Genomic DNA, 18,358 nt, shown 5'->3' with positions numbered 1-18,358 from the left:
GCCAAAAGGTTGGACACCCCTGCTAGATCCTTTTGTAAGTCTCTTTATAGACATCTGTGGAAGTTGCCAGGTGTCCACCAGGTGGTGCTACAGGAGAGCTCCTTAGCGACCCTGAAACACTCTAGTAAGAGCTTGGATTCATTGGTTTCTACCCAGCCCTCTTGCTGCCCCAGATTTTCAGGTACTATGCTAACACCAGTTCTAATGTATGTGTTTTCCCCTGCCAACTACCAAGCAATTAACTCCGTTCTTCGTGGACACTGTCCAGGTGTCCCGTAAACTTAACTCCGTTTGGACACTGTGTGCAGATAGATACCAAACCCAAGACCAGCCTGTCACCTGCGCGTCTGACCGACTGGCTGTAGCTCAGAGGCTCCTGTGACTGCCCCCGCAGGTTTGATTCATTTGCGAGGTAGCTCAGGGGACTTTGTGGAGAAGCCCTGTACTTCCTGGATTGCCAGTGGGTTGTGCGCAGGTGTGACAAAGGATGGCCAGACCAGACAGTGGTGTAGATTGAGGTGTGGGGAGCGGGCACCCCCTCTCCCCAAATCTCCTGGGGCTCATCAACCTGGAAGCTCTGAACCCTGTCCTTTTGGGGTTTTCTGGAGGCTTTGTCACAGGGTATGGTTAATTAAATCATCAGCCGTTGGTGACTGATCCCTCCCTTCCGGGGAGGGGGGGGGGGCGGGGGGGCACTGAAAGTTCCAATCCCCTGGTCACATGTTTGGTTCCCCTGGCAACCAGACCCCATCCTTAGGTGTTTTCCCAGAGTCACCTGAGTGGAAAGTAATAGTTTCCTTTTCTCTCAGTGGAGCCGAGAGAAATGAATCATCCAAATTAATTCCTCAAATTGGAATAGGAAGCACTTTTATTTCATTATTGAGTGCAAGTTTCTTTATTTAGCGTTATCGTTAAAGAAATAATACATTTATGTTCAAATTTCAAAAAGGACACCAAAAGTATACAGTGACAAACTACCTTTTTTTCTTCCCCAACCTGCCTGTACTAGTCACCTCCTTTGTTTTCCCAGAAGCAGCCGGTTCTAGAGTTTTTTTGTTTTGTTTTTAAGATTTTGTTTATTTATTTATTTATTTTTAGAGAGAGGGAAAGGGAAGGAGAAAGAGAGTTAGAGAAGCATCGGTGTGTGGCTGCCTCTAACGTGGCCCCCACTGGGGACCAGGCCTGCAACCCAGGCATGTGTCCTGACTGGGAATTGAACTGGCGACCTTTTGGTTCCCAGCTCATGCTCAATCCGCTGAGCCACACCAGCCAGGGCTACCGGTTTTAGTTTTCAAGTCTCCAGAGCCAGTGTTATCTCTGGGAGGAAATCTACAGAGATTTGTGTAAACCAGGTGTGTCTTACCGTTCACTTCGATTTGAACAAATACTTGTAATGAGTGATAAAAAGAGAAGTGAAGAAATAACATTGTAAAGGAAGAGAAATCAGTTATCACTGTAAGGTGGCCTAAGTATATAGTAGAAAACCTAAAAAGAAAAATGCATAACATATTACAAGTAATGAATAATATAAGCAAAATAGCAGAATATGAGATGAAGTCATCAAAATCGAAATTTCTGTGAACACAGAGAATTTATAATTAAAGAAATTTCACTTGTGGTAGTGACAAGGGATATTTAGTGTTTAGAAATTAACTTGTTATGGAATATTTGACATTGATTCCAATAACACTGTAAAACCACAAAGGAAGTAAATGAGGCTCTGAGCCTCCCCCTTGTTGGGCAGAGTCTAGCAGAGGGGACAGCAGTAGCCGACAGACTGAACGGGAAACCCAGGTATAGTCCCGTCAGGAGACTTGCACAGAACTTGGTAAAGGGAAGGTTTGTCAGGCAAAATGAAAGGCCAGGAAATGCAAAAGTATGCTTTGAGGAGAAAAGGGCAATAATGAGGTGTTGGCCGTATGAGCCCTAAGAATATGTAGTGTTTGCAGATAAAATCATCTACCTAGAAAATCCAAAACGACTGGAAAACAGTTGTGAGTGTGTGGCTCCGTCTGTGTACATTGAGAGTGAGGCAAAGCTCGGCTGTGATCGTAGGAGTCGGGGTGCTTTCCTTTGGAGGCAGGGTCTGTGAGGGGACATGCGGGGGGCTCCTAGGGAGCTGGTGACATCCCGTTTCAGAATCTGCATGCTGGTTGCGTGGTGTGTTCATTCTCAAAATTCATTAAGCAGTGAAGCATACCTTTATCCTTTGTACGCTTCTCTGTCTTAGTGTGATGGTGGAGAGCTAAACTGTCATCACGTTGATTAGGTTGGGCCAGGAGACGGTGTTTTGAAATTAGTTGCTATCAGCAGGACAGAACTGTGTTCACACGCTAATTGCAGGTGTTACATATGTGGCGTTTCTGTGTCCTTAGTGTTTCCATTGTTGTTTCATGTAAATCAGCATCTTACAAAGGGGGAAAGAAGGCCACATGTGTCTGCTGGTTGTTTTGCTGTCTTTTCTTTTTAAAGATTTATTTATTTTTAGAGCGAGAGGAAGGGAGGGAGAAAGAGAGGGAGAGAAGTTACATTTTACATACACTGGGGACCAGGGCTGCAGCCCAGGCACATGCCCTGACCAGGAATCGAACCGGCCACCTTTCGCTCTGCGGGACGACGCCCAGCCCACTGAGCCACACTGGTCAGGGGCTGACTGAACTCTTAAACCCACTTGGTAGCCTTGCTCTCAGTGCTTCCAAGATACGAGTGAATGCTGTAGAAATTGCAGGGGAGTCCAAAGGGCCGGGCTTCTCTCCTGTGGCTCAGTCTTATTTCCCACCTGCAACATCTTAAGAAAAATGAAAGATTGCCCTGTTCTATAGCGTCCCCTCCAAACTGGGACTCATAGGGTCACCAGCTCATGGTGGTAGGTTCTGTTTTGTTTGAGATTTACCATGAAGTAAGTAATATGACTACCTCTTGACCTTCAGATGTGCTATTTATGAAGATGTGAGCACTCCCTATTTTTCTTCTTTACCTATTTCTTTTTGTTTCCTAGGTGTTTGTGGAGACCCTGGATAAATGTTTCGAAAACGTCTGTGAATTGGATTTGATCTTCCATATGGATAAGGTACCTTCCGTCCGCAAACCGGGGATGCTAGGAAACCGAGGGCCTTGGACGTCTCTAGCCACCTCCGCCGTCATGTTCTTCCTTCTGTTTGACTCTGGGGACATTCCTAGAACCTGTTTTTGCTTACTAACGTAACAGTGACTGTTTGGGGTGTTTTTGCTGAGACCTGTACCTGCGCTCGCACACAGACTCCCGCGGGGCCTCCTGGTGTGCGGCGCTGGCGGCCCCAGGGCGACTGGCTCTCTGGCCCTCAGTGAGATGAATGGTTTTATGTTGACTATAAATAGTTTTATGTTTCTCAGGCAGCAGTCCAGTGAGAGTAACTCTTCAGAATAATCATGACACAGGCTTTGACTAGGCCAGTAAAATGTATTTATTTCCTTATGAGTAATGCCATGGCTAAGACATCAGTAATGTAGTTTAGAGCCGGGTGGTGCTCTGCAGGGAACTGGCCTGCCAGGCAGAATTGAAGTGGTTCAAAGTGCATGTTCTTAAACATGACCTGTGTCCTCATATGCCCGATTAAACTTGGGAGATAGCCAGCGGGGGTCAGGGGCGGCCACGTTCATTTCATCCAGTCGGGCACATGCTGTTCCCGACAGCATGGGGGCTGCTGAGTCTGAGGTCTGCGTGGTGGTGGTACTTCCTTACCTGGTTGCTGTCGCTGTGGCCCCTGGTCCTCGGAGAGGTGCTGGCATGTGGGACACCACCTGTGGCCCTCCTGGGCCCCTTCTTCAGTCTGTTGTCACCCTGACAAAACCTGCACTCGGGAAGCGCATCACCCAGCTGGACAGATGGGTCACGTGCCACACTTTGAAAGGCACCACAGGGGGCGTGCAGGTGCCCCGTAGGCACAGCGGTCTGTGAGGGGCCCATCGGCAGCTCTGGTGCTGGGACATGTCAGCCAGCACGGTGTGCAGGGGCCCTTGTGTGCTGAGTGTGGCCCAACCCGGGCGGGCCCCGCAGGGGTGACGGCGGGGTGATGGCAGGGTGCGGTAGGTGGGCGCCGAGGGAGGAGCGCGAGCAGGGCCGTGTGCGTCCCTGGGCACTGCCTTCTCCGGGGCAGGGCCGGCCCGTGTGGGGGCGCCTGGGTGCTTTGTACCCAAGGGCCTCATACAAAGTCAGGGGCTAATATCCCTGTGGAACAGGTCCGCAGGCTGAAGCTTAGGCTCAAGTGCCTGAAACTTAAAACGTTCGTGTTTTTTTCACTAAACTATAGAATTGGAGAATTTTGAAGCATGCCTATTATAATAAATATGGCATATACAAATTTACAGAATCTGTCAGTTTCTACTTCTAAAACCAGAATCCCAGGAGAGTTTAGGTTTTCAGAATTCACACCCCTGAAGCAGTAGGAACACAGGTTGTGTGAGGTGACGGCCAGCCACCGGAGATTTGGGACTGTGCACAACTCTGGCTAGACAGCGGGGTCACCAGAGGGGGCGCTGGTGGCACTCTGGGCAGTGCACCTGTTCGTCACTGCTGCTGCGCAGCATCCCTGACCCCCGTGCTGCACGCCAGCAGGGCGCCGCCTGATGCATCCGCAGGTGCCCTCAGCTGGGAGCAGTCCCGTCCCACACGAAGAATGCTGAGTCGGGTGCAGGGTACGCCTGTGGGGTCATTCGGAGCCAAGTTTGCAGAGGCAGGGGACAGTCAGACTGGAGAGCCTTGTCCTCCACATCTGACTCCAGTGGACCCTTGAGTGTCCCTTTAGCCAAGCAGGTTTGACACTTCCTTAAAGCATCTGTGTCCCTAACCTTCACCGGGTATTTTCTCTTTTCCTGGCCATTCCATCCGGCCTTTTCTTACCTTTTACCTGGTCCCTCTTCTTTTTCTTCTTTAGACATTCTTTTAGGAAATTTCATACAATACCGTGACTTCAGTTCTCTGTCTGCTGGCAATTCTAAATTACCATGAAAGTTCACTTCACTTCAAATTCAGTTACATTTAAAACAGTCTCTAGCCCCTGCCTCTCCAGACTGAGAGTTCTGGCCCACCCTTCAGGGAAATGAGCCATCACAAAACCTCATATGACATTCCTCTCGGTGCCAGCAAACTGAAATAGCGGTTTTTGTCTTGTTGTGCCCGCCCTGCGCCCCCAGCTGCTGTAGCCATGGCATCTCACAGCAGGCTGTGGGGCGCGCCTGCCTGGTGAGAAGCCGGCACTGGAGCCCGCCCGGCTGCCGGAGTCCCGGCTCTGCCGCTCGGGAGCTGCAGGTGGCCAGGGCGTCGTGATGGCCCAGGCCTGTGTGGTGGACGTGTTTAGGACAGGGCCTCTGTGGAGTGTGTCCTTTTACCTGTCCCCACCCCAGCCTGCCCTCCCCCCGAGACACTACTAAGGGAGGGATCGAACTGTCCTCGTCCCCACTGCTTGTCTAGGTGTCAACACAGTCCCCGGCACGTCCTGGTGCCTCACTGTTGAATTCAGTTAGCTGTCTACTATTGCCGGTGCTGTCTCCATGAATCACATCCTCTGGGGGGGGAACAGAACAAAATAAATGGTAGGTGGTGATGAAGGGTGATGAAGGTGATGAAGGGAGGAAATAAAGCGGGCCATGGAGTGGGTAGGTGGGGCTTGGTATTTTCCATGGGGCAGTGGGGAGGGCGTCTCTGAGAGATGGCACTTGAGCACATACCTGGGGGAAGCTAGCATGGCTGGTTGGGAGGGCGTCCCAGGGGGAGGAAGACGTGCAGAGCCCCAGATGTGAACAGGAGTGCGGAGGGTGGGAAGGTACCGGACGGGGGGAGCCGGGCAGGGGAGGGATCCGATGGGCCATCGCTAGGTAAGAAATCTGAGTCCCTGCGTCCCAGGAGGGAAGCTCGGTAGGCGTGGGGACTGCCTTTCTGAAATGTACCGTGTGCATAGATTGTCTGCTTATCACCCTGGGTCCTTTCGGCCCACTGCACGGAAGAGACAGGAAGTCCTCCCTCTCTCTAAGCTTTATTGCCTGGCACAGTAAACAGTTGAAATCTCTCGCTGCTGCTCTGAGGCGGAGTCCGAGCTGGTAGCCAGATGAGTTGATAGATGGTCTGCACGTTATCCCGCACTGTAGCCTGGGAACTGGGCTCACTCCTGGTGTCCAGGTGGGGAAGGCCACCGGAGTGTGTGCTCAGCGACAGCAGTGGCCCAGTGTCGGCCTCGGGGAGCATTTATGAGCCTGAATGCAGATGGGTCTGTTAGCTTGGTGAAAACACACCACATTCACATCTCTGTCATCGATCAGTCCTGGTGACCACGTCTGCCTGTGACCTCGAGAGTGAAGGTTTCCATTCAGTAGAGAACAGGTGGCTGAGGGTGTTTCTGGGGTCAGCCAGGCCTGCACCACGGGAGGAGACGTGTCCGCAGCCTCGGCCCGGGGTGCCCAGGCCCTCCGCCGTGGCGCTGAGGGGAGTCGCCCTGCCACAGCCGGGAGCCGAGTGCCTCCTGCATTCCCCCCGTCACTGCACAGTGTGTCCCTTTAGATTCTTGGGATCCACTGCCGGGATTTACCCGTTAGTGCCATGTTTGCTGCTGGCTGTGGAGCCCCCGAGGAAGGAGTGGGAGATGCTCCGCCGGCTGGGCCTGACCCCTGGGCTTTCAGGCCGCAGCTCCTTCTCCTGCCCTGAGTAAGCAACGTGGGCACGTTCACAGGAGCCCTGTCCCCGGCTCCTGCTGGCACTTGGTGCACTCGCCCTGGGCACGTCTGCACCTCCTTCTGACCCAGGTGGAGGCTTGTGCCTCCAGGAGTGGGCGGCCCCCTTCCACCTGGATGGCCCTGCCCTGTGTCCTGCTCAGTGAGCACCAGCTGCTGCCTCCCCCAGCCCATGTCTTCTCTTCCACCCTCCCCAGTTCCGTCGGTGAAAACCAACCTTCCTCCGGGGCAGGAAATCTCAGGGATGCCAACTTCCCCTTCTGCCTCCAGGTGATCACCAGATGGTATCGGTTCTTCCCTCAGTGTTTGCTCCTGGTGCCCCTCTTCCTCTGCTGTTCTGTTCTTAAACTCCCTTTACCTGAATCCAGGTAACGAACAGATCAGCTCTAGGTAACCACAGCAGCTGCATCCAGTCTGTCTCCCACCTCCCTCACCTGGTCTGACCTTCCATGGGGAACATCCTTCCCATTTTCCCTTTCCATCTACATTCCTCCCTGCTGCCTCCAGAGATCTCTAGATGGCAGCCCCTCTGGGTCCTCGGCTCCCGCTGCCTGGGACGCGGCCCCTCAAGCCCGTCTGACATCTTCCTCTGCTTCCCACGCATGCCATGCCAACCCCCACCTCCCCGCCCTGGTGTCTGCCCCATCCCCACCCAGAGATGCCCTAACCGGGCCCTGTCAGGCGCCCCAGACTCAGGCCTAGCCCGATCCCCACGTCCTGTGAGGTCAGCTCCGCTCTGCAGTGCTGCCCTCCTCCAGCCCGCCCGTCCTCTTGCTCACGCTCCGGGTCGCTCAGCCTGTTCCCACGGATGGCGAGCTCGGAACGGCATCAGCCTGTGATGCTCAGTTGGTGATCTGAACAGTACAGGGCACAAGTGCAGCTGGTTGCTTGTCCAACCTAAGTGTGCTTTTTCATTTTTTTATATTGTTATAGTGCTTTTCAGATACAACATCTGGTGCACATTTCTAAAAAACAGATTCTAATCAGTTCCTGACTTTCAAAGTGATGGCTCGCACATGCTCGCTAATTTCGGGGTGCTGAGGGAGCAACGTAGGCGGCCCCCATGAACACCTCTTTGGGTCTCATAGGTCATCAATTCCTAGACCCCCTGTTTTGTAATGTTCTTGATTTTGACTCATCAGGTTGAGGTTCTCACAGTTGCCGGCGCGTACAGTTGGACTGGCAGCTTTCTTGTTGGTGGCAAGAAAGCAGTGGTGTGACGCACACTTGGTGGGGTCTGGGCCTCGATGAAGCACGTTCATCTCCACCTCTCCTGGTTGAGGACAGCAGTTAGTAACTGCTCGGCTCAATAAATGGTGATTTTTATCTTTATTTTTACTTTTTTCTTACGTTCTCCCTTCTGCCAAATTCCCCCTTTGATCCACCTGTACACACCCTTCTGATGACACATCGAAAGTGGTTTCAACTCTCTGACCCTCGTCTGAACTGTTCTGCAGCTCGCTCTCCACCCAGCTGTCGTCCTTGCAGAGGAGGAGGACACGCCTCGCTCTGTCACCCACTGTCCAGTGGGACCACTGCCAGCAGGACGGGGCTCGGACTCCTTCACCTTGTTTACAGAGACCCGAGGACCTCCCACCCAACTCTCCCGCTCACCACCTGCCGGTCCCTCCCTCGCACTTTGTGCTGACGCAGCACTGACTTCTGGACCTTGTCTGTGGGAAGTCCGTGGCTCTGCAAGGTTTCGATTCAGCATGCGAAGGGCTCGTGGGGGCGGGGCACAGGCCTTCCCAGGAGCAGGGAGTGCTTCAGAGACACAGGAGCCTTGGGGACGGAGACCACCTCCTCGGAAACGGGCTTCTGGGTCCAGGCCCAGCGTTAGCACAGTTTTCTCAATGGCCACGTACAGTGTGGCTCACTCACTCGACACCTGCCGTTTGGTCCGACCGGGAAGAGTGACCGAGGCCCGGGGTGGCGGGCAGGGACGTGCTCTTCACTGCTCCGGGTGCAGGGTGGGCCGGCATGGGGATGGCTCTGTGCACATTGCAGCTTGATGCCGTGGAGAACTTGCAATGGTTCTTTTTGCTGCCCAGGGGGCTGGGCCGCGTGGGGCCGCGTGAGCTCTCTTTGCTACGTCAGCTCGTGGTCGTCAAGTGCTCAGGTGTCAGGCACGTGACAGCTGGGCACTTCAGGTGCAGTGTCTCCCTGTCCCTGCGTCGTCTTGTTCTACCTCGGAAGAGGCATGTCGGGGAAGGACTCTGGTTCTCCCTGTTTTACAGACAAAGAAAGTGAGAGTTGGAGCCAGAACGCCTGCTTCCTCAAGGTCACACAAGTAGGAAGTGGCAGGGACAAAATTCAGACTCTGGGTTCCACATGGCTCCATGGTCCTTAGTGTCCTCTCCTGCTTGAGCATCCTCTCCTGTTCAAGCATCCTCAGCGTGGAGAGAAGTGGGGGGGGGGGGGCGAGCTGTGTGAGCACGGAAGCGGCCAGGAGGGGGCAAAGTCAGGAGGGCCGCCGGACCCCTTCTCACCGAGCACCGGGCCAGCATCGGGGCCGGCACTGCAGACGGGGCAGCGTGGGAAGCGGGGGTGAAACAGGAGGGAAGCGTCCTGCTGCAGCGTGTTTGAAAACTGCTTCACAGAGACTCGGACTCGGACTCGGGATTCTTTCTGTCAGAGGCAGGGACGCTCCGCAGTGAGTGCGTTTGCTGCAGTCGGCGCCACGTGCGCTCAGCCTCGAGAGGGAGGAATTCCTGGCAGAACCGCAGAGGAGTTAATGAGTTGCTGAGGGACGGGTCACCCTCTCCTTCATTTACCAGTTACTTTACAACCTCCCTCCTCTGAACTTTTATATCATTTTGTCCTTGAGTTACGGTACTGACTGCAGTCTTCCTTTTATTACGGTTCTCCAAGTTCAGGTTCCGCACTTGAGTGTCAGCCCTGTGAGGACAAGGTCCACGTCTTATCTTCATTTCCTCCTTCCAGCCCTTAACATTGTGTGGGTGAAGGTAGACCTTGCTGCAGATCACACTGTCTCGGTGACAGTGAGGGGAAGCCTTTACCCTGACATGTGAGCTTGGGTCCAGTGGGTCCTGTGAGCTCACAGTTACACATTTAGCTGATACAGACTCAGCTCTAGCCATTCAGCACAAAGAAAGAGCATAAACATTCTAAGTATGGGAATGATTCTGCCCACAGTGGTCCTCAGTCCCTCAGTGTGTCCCCAGTGAGGTGGGGGGTTGGAGCTGGCTCTGCTCTGCCTCTGCTCTGTTGTAAGCGTCACAAGCAGCCTGGAGTGACTTCAGCGCTGCAAGTCACAGTGCTGCTTCCCAGTCTGTGTGGTCCCCACAGACCTCTGGCTTCATCTGGGGCTCACCTGGACAGAAATCCATTCATGCATTTGGGGGGAACAAAAATGAGCCAGGCAGCACCGCACAGGCGATACCGGGTCAGGGCTACGTCTCATCTCCATCTCAGTTGGTGATTTGGAACTTGGTCTCATATAAGACGAGACTCCACCAGATTAATTTGTCCTTCCTTGAAAGAATGTACGATCACGTGAGTGAAAGCAAAGAAAGAAAAGCAAGAGCTAGGGCCTGGGTCTTAAGGAGACATCTGGAGGAAGCTGTAAATTTCCGGTCTGAAGACTAAGGAAAGTCATAAAAGTGGTCCAGGAGGCAGCGATAGCAAGGAAAAGAGAAGACACAGAACCCTACTGAGCATGTTGCCTTTTTAGTTTTAGCAGAGCCGCTCGGGGCCAGACAGCCCTGTGTGCCCCAGCTCCCGAAGGCATCTCGGCACAGAGTAAGTTCCTTAGTCAGTATTGACAACAGTTGGCAAAGAAGAGGCTCAGTTACGTCCAGAGTGTTCTGGGTTCGCAGTCCTGGGTATGCGCAGCCCACTTCTGAAGGTTTTTGTGAACGCAGCGTGGCGGTGACTGAGTGTAGCCTCCCTGGATGGAGAGCCCCTCTCTTGGGGGCCGGGGCTGCTTCGCGCCCTGTGTCATGCGTGGTGGTTAGACCTGCAGAGGCACTCGGCTGACAGATGTGGAGTCTAATTGCCATCTGTTCATTTGTGGACAAGGCAGATAAATGGCAAGGCATGGGGATAGGCGGTCCCGAGCAAGTCCTAAAACACTGATAAAATTCGGGACTTTGGAACGAAAGTGGGGCTGAGAGAGAAGGCTTATTGCTGTCATGCACCAGGTTTCTGGAGGGCGTTTTTGTGCCTCTTCCGCTTCCATGTTTTTCCTCACACGGATAATACGGGAACTCGAGACTGACTCTGGGCCCAGATGACTCAGGTTTCTCTTCCCCCAGCACTGCTCAGTCCTCTTCCAAGTGTCCCCTGTGTCCTCGGGCTTGTCAGCCACCACATCCTCTGCCGGGCGAGGAGGTGCTGCCATCCCAAGAGTCCCCCCTCCCCGTTCTCATGGGACCCTTTCCTAGGAATTCATGGAACCAACCAGGCCAGCGAGGAGTAGCAAAGGTTGTCCACACTTAGCTTTTTATCTGGCAGGCTCGCTCTCTTAGTGGAAGTTACCAGCTCTGGTTTAAAACGAGAGGCTTGCCCCGTTGGCGTCCCCAGTCTCAGAGCAAGCCCTGAGCGGTGCTCTTCCGGTCTCGGTCTGTTTTATCATCTTCCGTGTGGTGACAGCTTTGAGAAAGATAGGACTGTGCGCATCCGCAGGGCTTGCGGCCCCCCAGGCTCGCTCCCTCCGATGAGAAGCACCAGGGGAGGGAGCGGCCGAGTCCGGAGGGTTCTGTGGGGGTGTGCCGAGCTCGGGCTCTGGAGCACGGCAGTGTGCTGGCTGCCCCCTCTGCCTGTGGAGTTCCGCCAGGCGGGTTCCTGCCGCCCCAGGATGGAAGTGCAGTCTCCTGCAGGGGCAGCGTTGTCCCGATGCGAGGCCGCGGCAGCCGCAGGGGTGCTCTGTGGCTCCGAGTCCTCACTGTGGCCCTGGGCCAGTTTTAGTGAGCTGCTAGGGTGAGAAGCTTGTCACACCTATAGAAAGATACACTGTGAGTTTAATACTTAAAAACGGACTTTTAGCCCGTGGCCAGTTGAAGACTGTTTTTACTGGAACTCTGTTTTTACTGGAGGAAAAGAAATGTTTGTTATCCTCTGGCTCCAGGTCACCCTGCTTCTGGTGACGGTCTCTGGCGACCTGGGCTTGGACTCAGCACTGTCCGACTCCGTGAGAAACATGAAGCAGGGCACTCACGAGGCCCCTGGGACTCTGGGGGGAATGACTGGTTGCCATCCCAGCAGCCCCGAGGCCGTGTCCATCAGGAGCACCTCTGTCCTTGAGGTGCCACTTGTCTTTTCCTTCTTAGACACTGTCCCTGCTGACATGAAACGAGCAGGCGCATTGGCACCCACCTTCACCTGCGGGGCTGGGCTCTGTCCCGGGCAGGAGCGCGTGTGTCTCAGTGACAGTGGGAAGCCAGGCCACCCAAGGGTGGTGTCTCCTCAAAGTCAGGGCGTCTGAACCAGAGGAGCCCTCTCACCCCCTCAGCCAGTGTTGGTGAAGGACCGAGCTTGCCGAGCCCAGTGCCCAGCACCAGGGGCGAGGTGAGTGTGCAGGGAACCTGCCCTCAGAGGAGGGCGTGGTTGGGGAGGGGCACAGAGGGGCACAAAGGAGGGCAGCGTGCTGAGCGAGGCGCCCGAGTAGAGATGCATGTGGGTGCAGAGATGTCACTGGGAGGGTGGCAAGCTGTCCTCAGTGTTTCTTGAGTTTGCTTGGCCCGAGCCTTGGGCACTCAGCACCTGGAACCCTGCGAGAATGTCTCCGACTTTTACAGAACTGCTGTTCAGCAGAGTCCCCACGAAGAGTGGTGGGAGGTAGAGGGTTAGGAGGAGCGTGGCGGCGGCGGTGCAGTCTGCCGCACTGCGGGCCCTCGTTGCAGTTTGGGGAAGTGCTTTCTTTCTGTCAGGAAGTCGCAGCAGCTTGGACAGTCCCAAGAGCCACCCTGGCCGCCCAGGGTGACCACTCCCTGTCTGTGCATGTGCAGCGGGGCTGCTGGCCAGGCCTGGCTGGTGCAGAGCCTCGGGGTTGAGCTCCTCAGAACAGGAGGTACATCCGCCCGGAGCCCCAGGGCTGGAGCCTCACCCGCTCATGCACTCCGCCCCAGGAGGAGGCCCAGGGCGCAGACTCACAGGTCCCCACCTTGGTCAGCACACTCACGTGCCTCCCAGAGGTGGGGTAGGGTGGGGTTGGGCTCCTGCACTTACCTTCCACCTTCCATGGATAGAAAAGAGGTGTGGGGCCCAGCCGGATGCCCAGGGGGTCCCCTTACAGAAGCAAGTACCTTGCCCTGGCTGGTGTGGCTCAGTGGATTGAGCATGGGCTGGGAACCAAAGGGTCACCAGTTGGAATCCCAGTCAGGGCACCTGTCTGGGTGGTGGGCCAGGTCCCCAGTAGGGGGCATGTGAGAGGCAACCACGCAGTGATGTTTCTCTCCCTCTCTTTCTCCTTCCCTTCCCCTCTCTCTAAAAATAAATAAATTTAATTTTAAAAAAAGAATCAAGTACTTATAGGGGAGGGAGGAGGTTGAGAGTTTTCTGCAACAGAAACATGAAGTAGACAGGCGCCCAGGTGTGTGGGCAGGGGGATTAGAGGCTGGGTCGTGGGTTAGATCCCCTTTGAGGGAATGGATACTCGCATTTTGGTAAGCATTGCTACTTTTTGACTGTTTTAAGAGAAAACTTTAAATAGGACAGGATTGTAAGCTCCCAACCTTCAGTCACGGAAGCGTAACCCTGAATGTGTGTGCACCTTGGTCTGGTAAAACACCAGTGTCCGCCCGGAACTTTCCCTGCTGACGTTCCTGACTCAGCCCTCCCAGTGTTTTCTCTGCCGCCTTCTTCGCACATCAAGATAAGCTGCGAGTTTATTGGGGTGGTTGAACTCTGTGTCTAGATGAGCAACTTCTCCTGCCTGTGAGGGTTGCCGGGTCGAAGTGCTGGTGGACTTGCCAGAAGCAGCAGCGCTTTCGGTTCTCTGAGCAGACACTCGCGACTGGGTTTTGCGGGCGTCGTTATTTCAGGTGGTTGCTGAAGTAGCAGAGCGCTGGGAGTTACCTTCCCCCGGCCATTCGTGCTTGTTCGGTGCGCCCTGCGCTGGGCTGGGAGTCGGGCTCCGGAGGACCTTCGTACCTCTGTGCTCTCTTCCGCTCGTGTGGCTTTTATTGCCGCCCTGACGGTTCAGATTTCAGACTTCATTCTCCCCTGCCTCCCCGTGTCGTGTTGGTCCTTGAGCTCTTAGGGCTCTCGGAGGGTCTGACCCACCTTGCTCTTGACATCCTCAAGACCACACTCCATCTGTCACCTCCCGTGGTTCAACAGAGTGACTCTTTGATTACGTCGTCCGTTCGTTAGGTGCGCAGTTCAGCATTGATGCGTGCCTGCCTTTCCCCACACCTGTGCTTGGCAGCCTCCAACTTCCTCAAGTCCCCTCGTCCCCACTCGAGGAAACGGTGTGTGTGTGCAGTGGGAGAGGTGGCTGTGCTCACTGAAACCTGCTGGTGCCGGTTACACTGGTCGTTGTAATTGTGTCATGTACTTAATAATGCACAGGAAACCACACAGGACAAAAGAGAATTGATCAATGAAAACACAGGCGGGTGCTTTGGAAGGCCTGGTACCTGGAAAGGACATAAAGTTGAATTAGGTGTCAGCACGGTGACAGGGGACGCGGCGGGGAGGGCTCCAACGTGCTGGCCGCCTCCCTGGGGCCCGGGTTCTCCCTCCACTTCCGAGAAACTGGGAGCTGTAGAGGGTGCGTGTGGGTGAATTGTATGCAAGAGAAATGGCACAGAACTCTGGTCAGCAGAAAAGGGCTTGCTGGCCCTCAAACAGTTTGGAGGCTGTCAAAGTATTGTTTATAGTGAATGGTTGTGGGCAGGGCGGGGCGGGGCGTCACAGTAAAAGTCAGAAGGCCTGTTTCTCAATGACTTGAGTTGTCAGTTTTAAGTGATGCCCATCGGCTCTCAGTCACTGAGGATGGGGAGCCAGTGGTGGTGGCGCTCCTGCCGCCCCCTCTCTCTCCCCTCGTCTTCCTTGTTTTTGTCGCTGTTTACTTTCTGCCACGTCCAGGCACAGCACTGACATTCTCCTGCCATCCTGTCCCCGGTAGTCTCAGTCCTGCCATTCCTCGGGCTGCGCGCCCCGCACCAGTCCCGGTGCTCACAGTCCCCGGCGGCACCCTGCCTGCCGCAGTGCACGGTCAGCGCCTGCCGGGAGGCCCGCGGAGCACAGTCCCCGCTCTCGCTCTCAGCTGACAGGCCGGGAGGCCCGCAGGAGCACAGTCCCCGCTCTCGCTCTCAGCTGACAGGCAGAGGGCTCTGCAGTGCTCCCGCCACATCTTCTCTCCTTGGGAATTTTGTACGTGTTGCTCTTTTTTTTGCTGGAATTTCACTGTGGAAATTTTCAAGATTTTATCCCTCTTCTAAGTGATTTGATCTTTTTGCCAGTTTGCAGAAACCTGGAGTCTTACCCTCGGGGTCTGTCTGGGTGCCGGCTGCTGAGGGTCAGCTTTCCCTGGGGCCCACTGTGTCCTCGCAGGCGTTGGGACGCTCTTCCTTTGAAGGCTGAATAGTGGTCCATTGGGTGGATGCGGAACGTCATGTCCATCCGCTTTTCTGTCGATGGGCGGCGATACTGTAATGATTGTTGAGAAGCCGGTGTGCGCCAGGCACTGGGCATCTCATCCAGTCTTCACCACTGTTCTGGAAGGAAGCTGAAGCATTGAAGGGATAATGTGTCCAAGTTCACAAGCCAATAGCAGAGCTGAAATTTAGCCAGGTCTGTCTGACCTCAAAGCCTGTGCTCTCAGCCACCACCTCGCTGCCTTGGGTGTAGCCGGGCACCTCCACCACGGCTGGTAGGAGACAGCCGTAGCAAGATGAGTGAGCGTGGGGGACCCCTGGTGGCCTCATTGGGAGGGGGTGACCTGGGGGCTGAGGTGGCTGCTGTGGGTCAGCAGCCGAGTCAGGTCCGGCTGCCCTGCTGCTGCCTGAGAGCCTGAGGGGTGGCCTTTGGGGCCACACTGGCCACCACAGAGGACTCTGACCCTTCTTTCTTTCGCTCCCCTTTAGGTGCACTACATCCTACAGGAAGTGGTGATGGGTGGGATGGTGCTGGAAACGAACATGAATGAAATCGTGGCCCAGATCGAAGCTCAGAACAGGCTGGAGAAGTCGGAGGTGAGCGCACGGCTGTCCTGGACCCGGCTGGTTCAGGAGTGCTTGGGCAGACAGGAGCTGGTACCTGGGTTGGTTTGTGTGCTGTGGCACCTTAGGGATGTCTTATACTCACTTTCTTTCTTCCTGGAGTCAATTGAAGCTCACTGGTTTGAGGGCCAGGTAAGAATGAGGCTGAAAGTGTGCATGGGAAAGCCAGGTGGCCGGGGAAGGAAGGCAAGCAGCTTCTCCGGCGGGGGGGTTACCGCCCATGTTTTTGGCTTGTAATTTTTCCTCTCAGAGCCACCTGTCCCCTGGGGGCCCAGTGTCCCTTTCTCCAATTCCAGTGTGGTTTCCTAGTTCATGCGCTAGAGGGGTCTGCTCTCTCAGCGGCCATTTCTCGAGGTGTCTGTCACACCTCAACATTGCCGGTTTCCTTATTTCCCCTGAGCCTTATAAAAGCTGCAGTGGAGTTTGGCCTGGGTTTGAAAACACCACACCCAGCCCACCTGCACGCTGCACAGATGCTCACAGGAAATCTGCCCCGGCCCCTCGGGGTTTCTCCATGGCCTTTTTCAGTCCTTCGAGGGCAGTGGGCGGAGAGGGGACGGGTGCACCTTTCCACGCAGGGGAAATCGCAGACCCAGCTGCCGCCTCAGCTTCCCAAGGGTCTGAAACGGCTTCCTCGCTTTGTGTGGTGGGACTTGGTCTTGCGAAACCAGGGATTCTTCTTTGAGGACTGGCCGTCCTGACAAAGAAGCTCTTCCAGACCACAGCTATTGTGGCAGCTATGGTTCTGGAAACACAGGCTGGGAAGCTTCCAGGAGCAGGGAGGGAGTCTGAGGCCAGGGGGCTGGAAACCACAGGGACCACCAGAGACCCGCTGCGAGGGCGGGGTTGGCGTCTGGTGGGAGGAAGGGAAAAAAGGAGCCGGTGAGGCTGAAGGAAGCCACCGAGAGAGTCAACTCCTCCCCTTGTCTGCACAGAGGTGCTCGCCAGCTGCAGGCACCTGGACCGGCCGCGTTTGCCGCCCGGCCCCGCGGGACTGGGGCCGCCTCACCTCCAGTCCTTCCTCCCACCGTGTCGGCCCAGCGTTGCGAAAGCCTGCTTTTCCCACCTCACATCATTTGTTGGCAAGCGGGTCCCCTAAGCCACGACATTCGTTCTCCTTTTAAAAATTGCCCTGTGACTGCACTTGTTTATCAGTCTTCAGTCCCTTGAGGAAAGGGTTTTATTTTGTTTTGTAATCTGAAAAACACCCTTGTATTACTTCCGCAGACACTTATTGAGCCCCGAGCCTTTGGGGGGCCGGCCCTGTGAGATGCTGGGGCTACAGAGCTGCAGCTGCCACTCCCCCTGCAGGGGCTCGGGGTCTGGGTCCCTGTCCGTAGGCCCCGCATCCAGCCCCATCCTGAAGACTGTTCGGTCGGCTGCTTTGAAGGGACGGGGAGGAAGGGTGAAACGGGCACCAGGCCCCCCCCCGCTGGCCTGCACATTGAGTAGATGCCACCGAGGCTCTGCCTCATGCCCACCTCTTCTCTGTCCTCAGGGCGGCCTCTCAGCAGCCCCCGCCCGGGCCGTGTCCGCCGTGAAAAACATCAACCTGCCGGAGATCCCTCGGAACATCAACATTGGTGATCTCAACATCAAAGTCCCCAATCTGTCCCAGTTTGTCTGAGGGCCGAAGACCGGGCTGGACCGGAGTCCTGGAGAACAGCAAAGCCAAGCCAGTCCCGAAACAGAACCACTCTGAGCCTCAGGGGAGATGCCTCAGGCCCTGACCCACGCTGTCCTGGAGCGGCACGGCCATCCTGTGTCATGCTGGCGAGGGCTCCGTCCTCATGGTGCAGCCCTGCCCATCTCTGACCGCGGGTGTGAGGGGTCCTGGCTCCCTCAGTGGGGGTCAGTGCGCCCAGGCAGCTCCCCCATCCCCCCTGCATGCAGCCGCTCCCGGGGATTGGGGGCCGTAGTGAGAGGCCCGCCTGCTTCCCAGGACCCCCACCAGGACCTTGTCTGACTGGAGTCTTCTTCTTTAGCCCCAGGAGGTGCCTCGAGTCTCACCTCGCTCCCCTTTGCTGGCCAGGTGCCATCGCTGCAGAGGGCCTGACCCTGCAGACCGGGCCGTGGTGGGCGGCAGGTGAGGGCCGGGCCTTCCGAGAACGAGCGCGGCCCACTGGCTCTCTAGGCTGTCGTCCCCAGAGTCCTCTCGTGTAGCCAGACTTCCAGATCACGACCTCCCGCAGGACTCGCCTCCCACTGCCGCCGTCCCAGCTCTGCCCCACAGCGGCTGCGTGCAGGACGCGGTCCGGGGCGGAGGCCTGGCGCACACCCTCCCAGTTCCTGCTGATCGGGGGAGCACCCCCGCGCAGCGCTCTCTCCGGCACAGCCGGACATGCCCCCCCCCAAGGGGACAGGCCCTGTGTCTGTAGAAGGTAGAGCTGGCACCATATGGAACGTGTCAGAATTACAGCTCTTTCTGGGTTTAAAATACATGCTCCTCGCAAGGAGCAGACAGGTCA

At 55.7% G+C, this 18,358-nt stretch overlaps 1 protein-coding gene, 1 long non-coding RNA gene and 1 other non-coding gene across 3 annotated transcripts in view; 2 read left to right on the top strand and 1 right to left on the bottom strand.

Annotated features, from left to right (window-relative positions):
• Nucleotides 1–18,358, top strand: part of AP3S2 (adaptor related protein complex 3 subunit sigma 2) — a 22,073-nt gene extending 3,715 nt beyond the window's left edge. The window contains exons 4-6 of the mRNA XM_037145015.2: nt 2,999–3,070; nt 15,756–15,863; nt 17,389–18,358. Of these exons, the coding sequence (XP_037000910.1) occupies nt 2,999–3,070; nt 15,756–15,863; nt 17,389–17,517 (309 nt within the window). The 3' untranslated portion in view covers nt 17,518–18,358. The remainder of the gene's footprint in view (nt 1–2,998; nt 3,071–15,755; nt 15,864–17,388) is intronic.
• On the top strand, nt 2,654–2,790 carry LOC119049146 (small nucleolar RNA SNORA14). Its single transcript, XR_005082466.2, has one exon. It is a non-coding gene; the product is annotated as a small nucleolar RNA SNORA14 (small nucleolar RNA).
• LOC128626434 (uncharacterized) lies at nt 6,075–9,019 on the bottom strand. The gene is made up of 3 exons (XR_008390396.1): nt 8,317–9,019; nt 6,920–7,060; nt 6,075–6,228 (listed from the first exon to the last, which is right to left on the bottom strand). It is a non-coding gene; the product is annotated as an uncharacterized LOC128626434 (long non-coding RNA).

The sequence above is a fragment of the Artibeus jamaicensis genome, unplaced genomic scaffold, assembly GCF_021234435.1.
Source record: "Artibeus jamaicensis isolate MK-2021 breed Jamaican fruit bat unplaced genomic scaffold, CSHL_Jam_final scaffold_612, whole genome shotgun sequence".
Taxonomy (NCBI): Eukaryota; Metazoa; Chordata; class Mammalia; order Chiroptera; family Phyllostomidae; genus Artibeus; species Artibeus jamaicensis.
The sequence above is the reverse complement of the archived record's forward strand: the minus strand, read 5'-3'. Positions and strand labels throughout refer to the sequence as shown.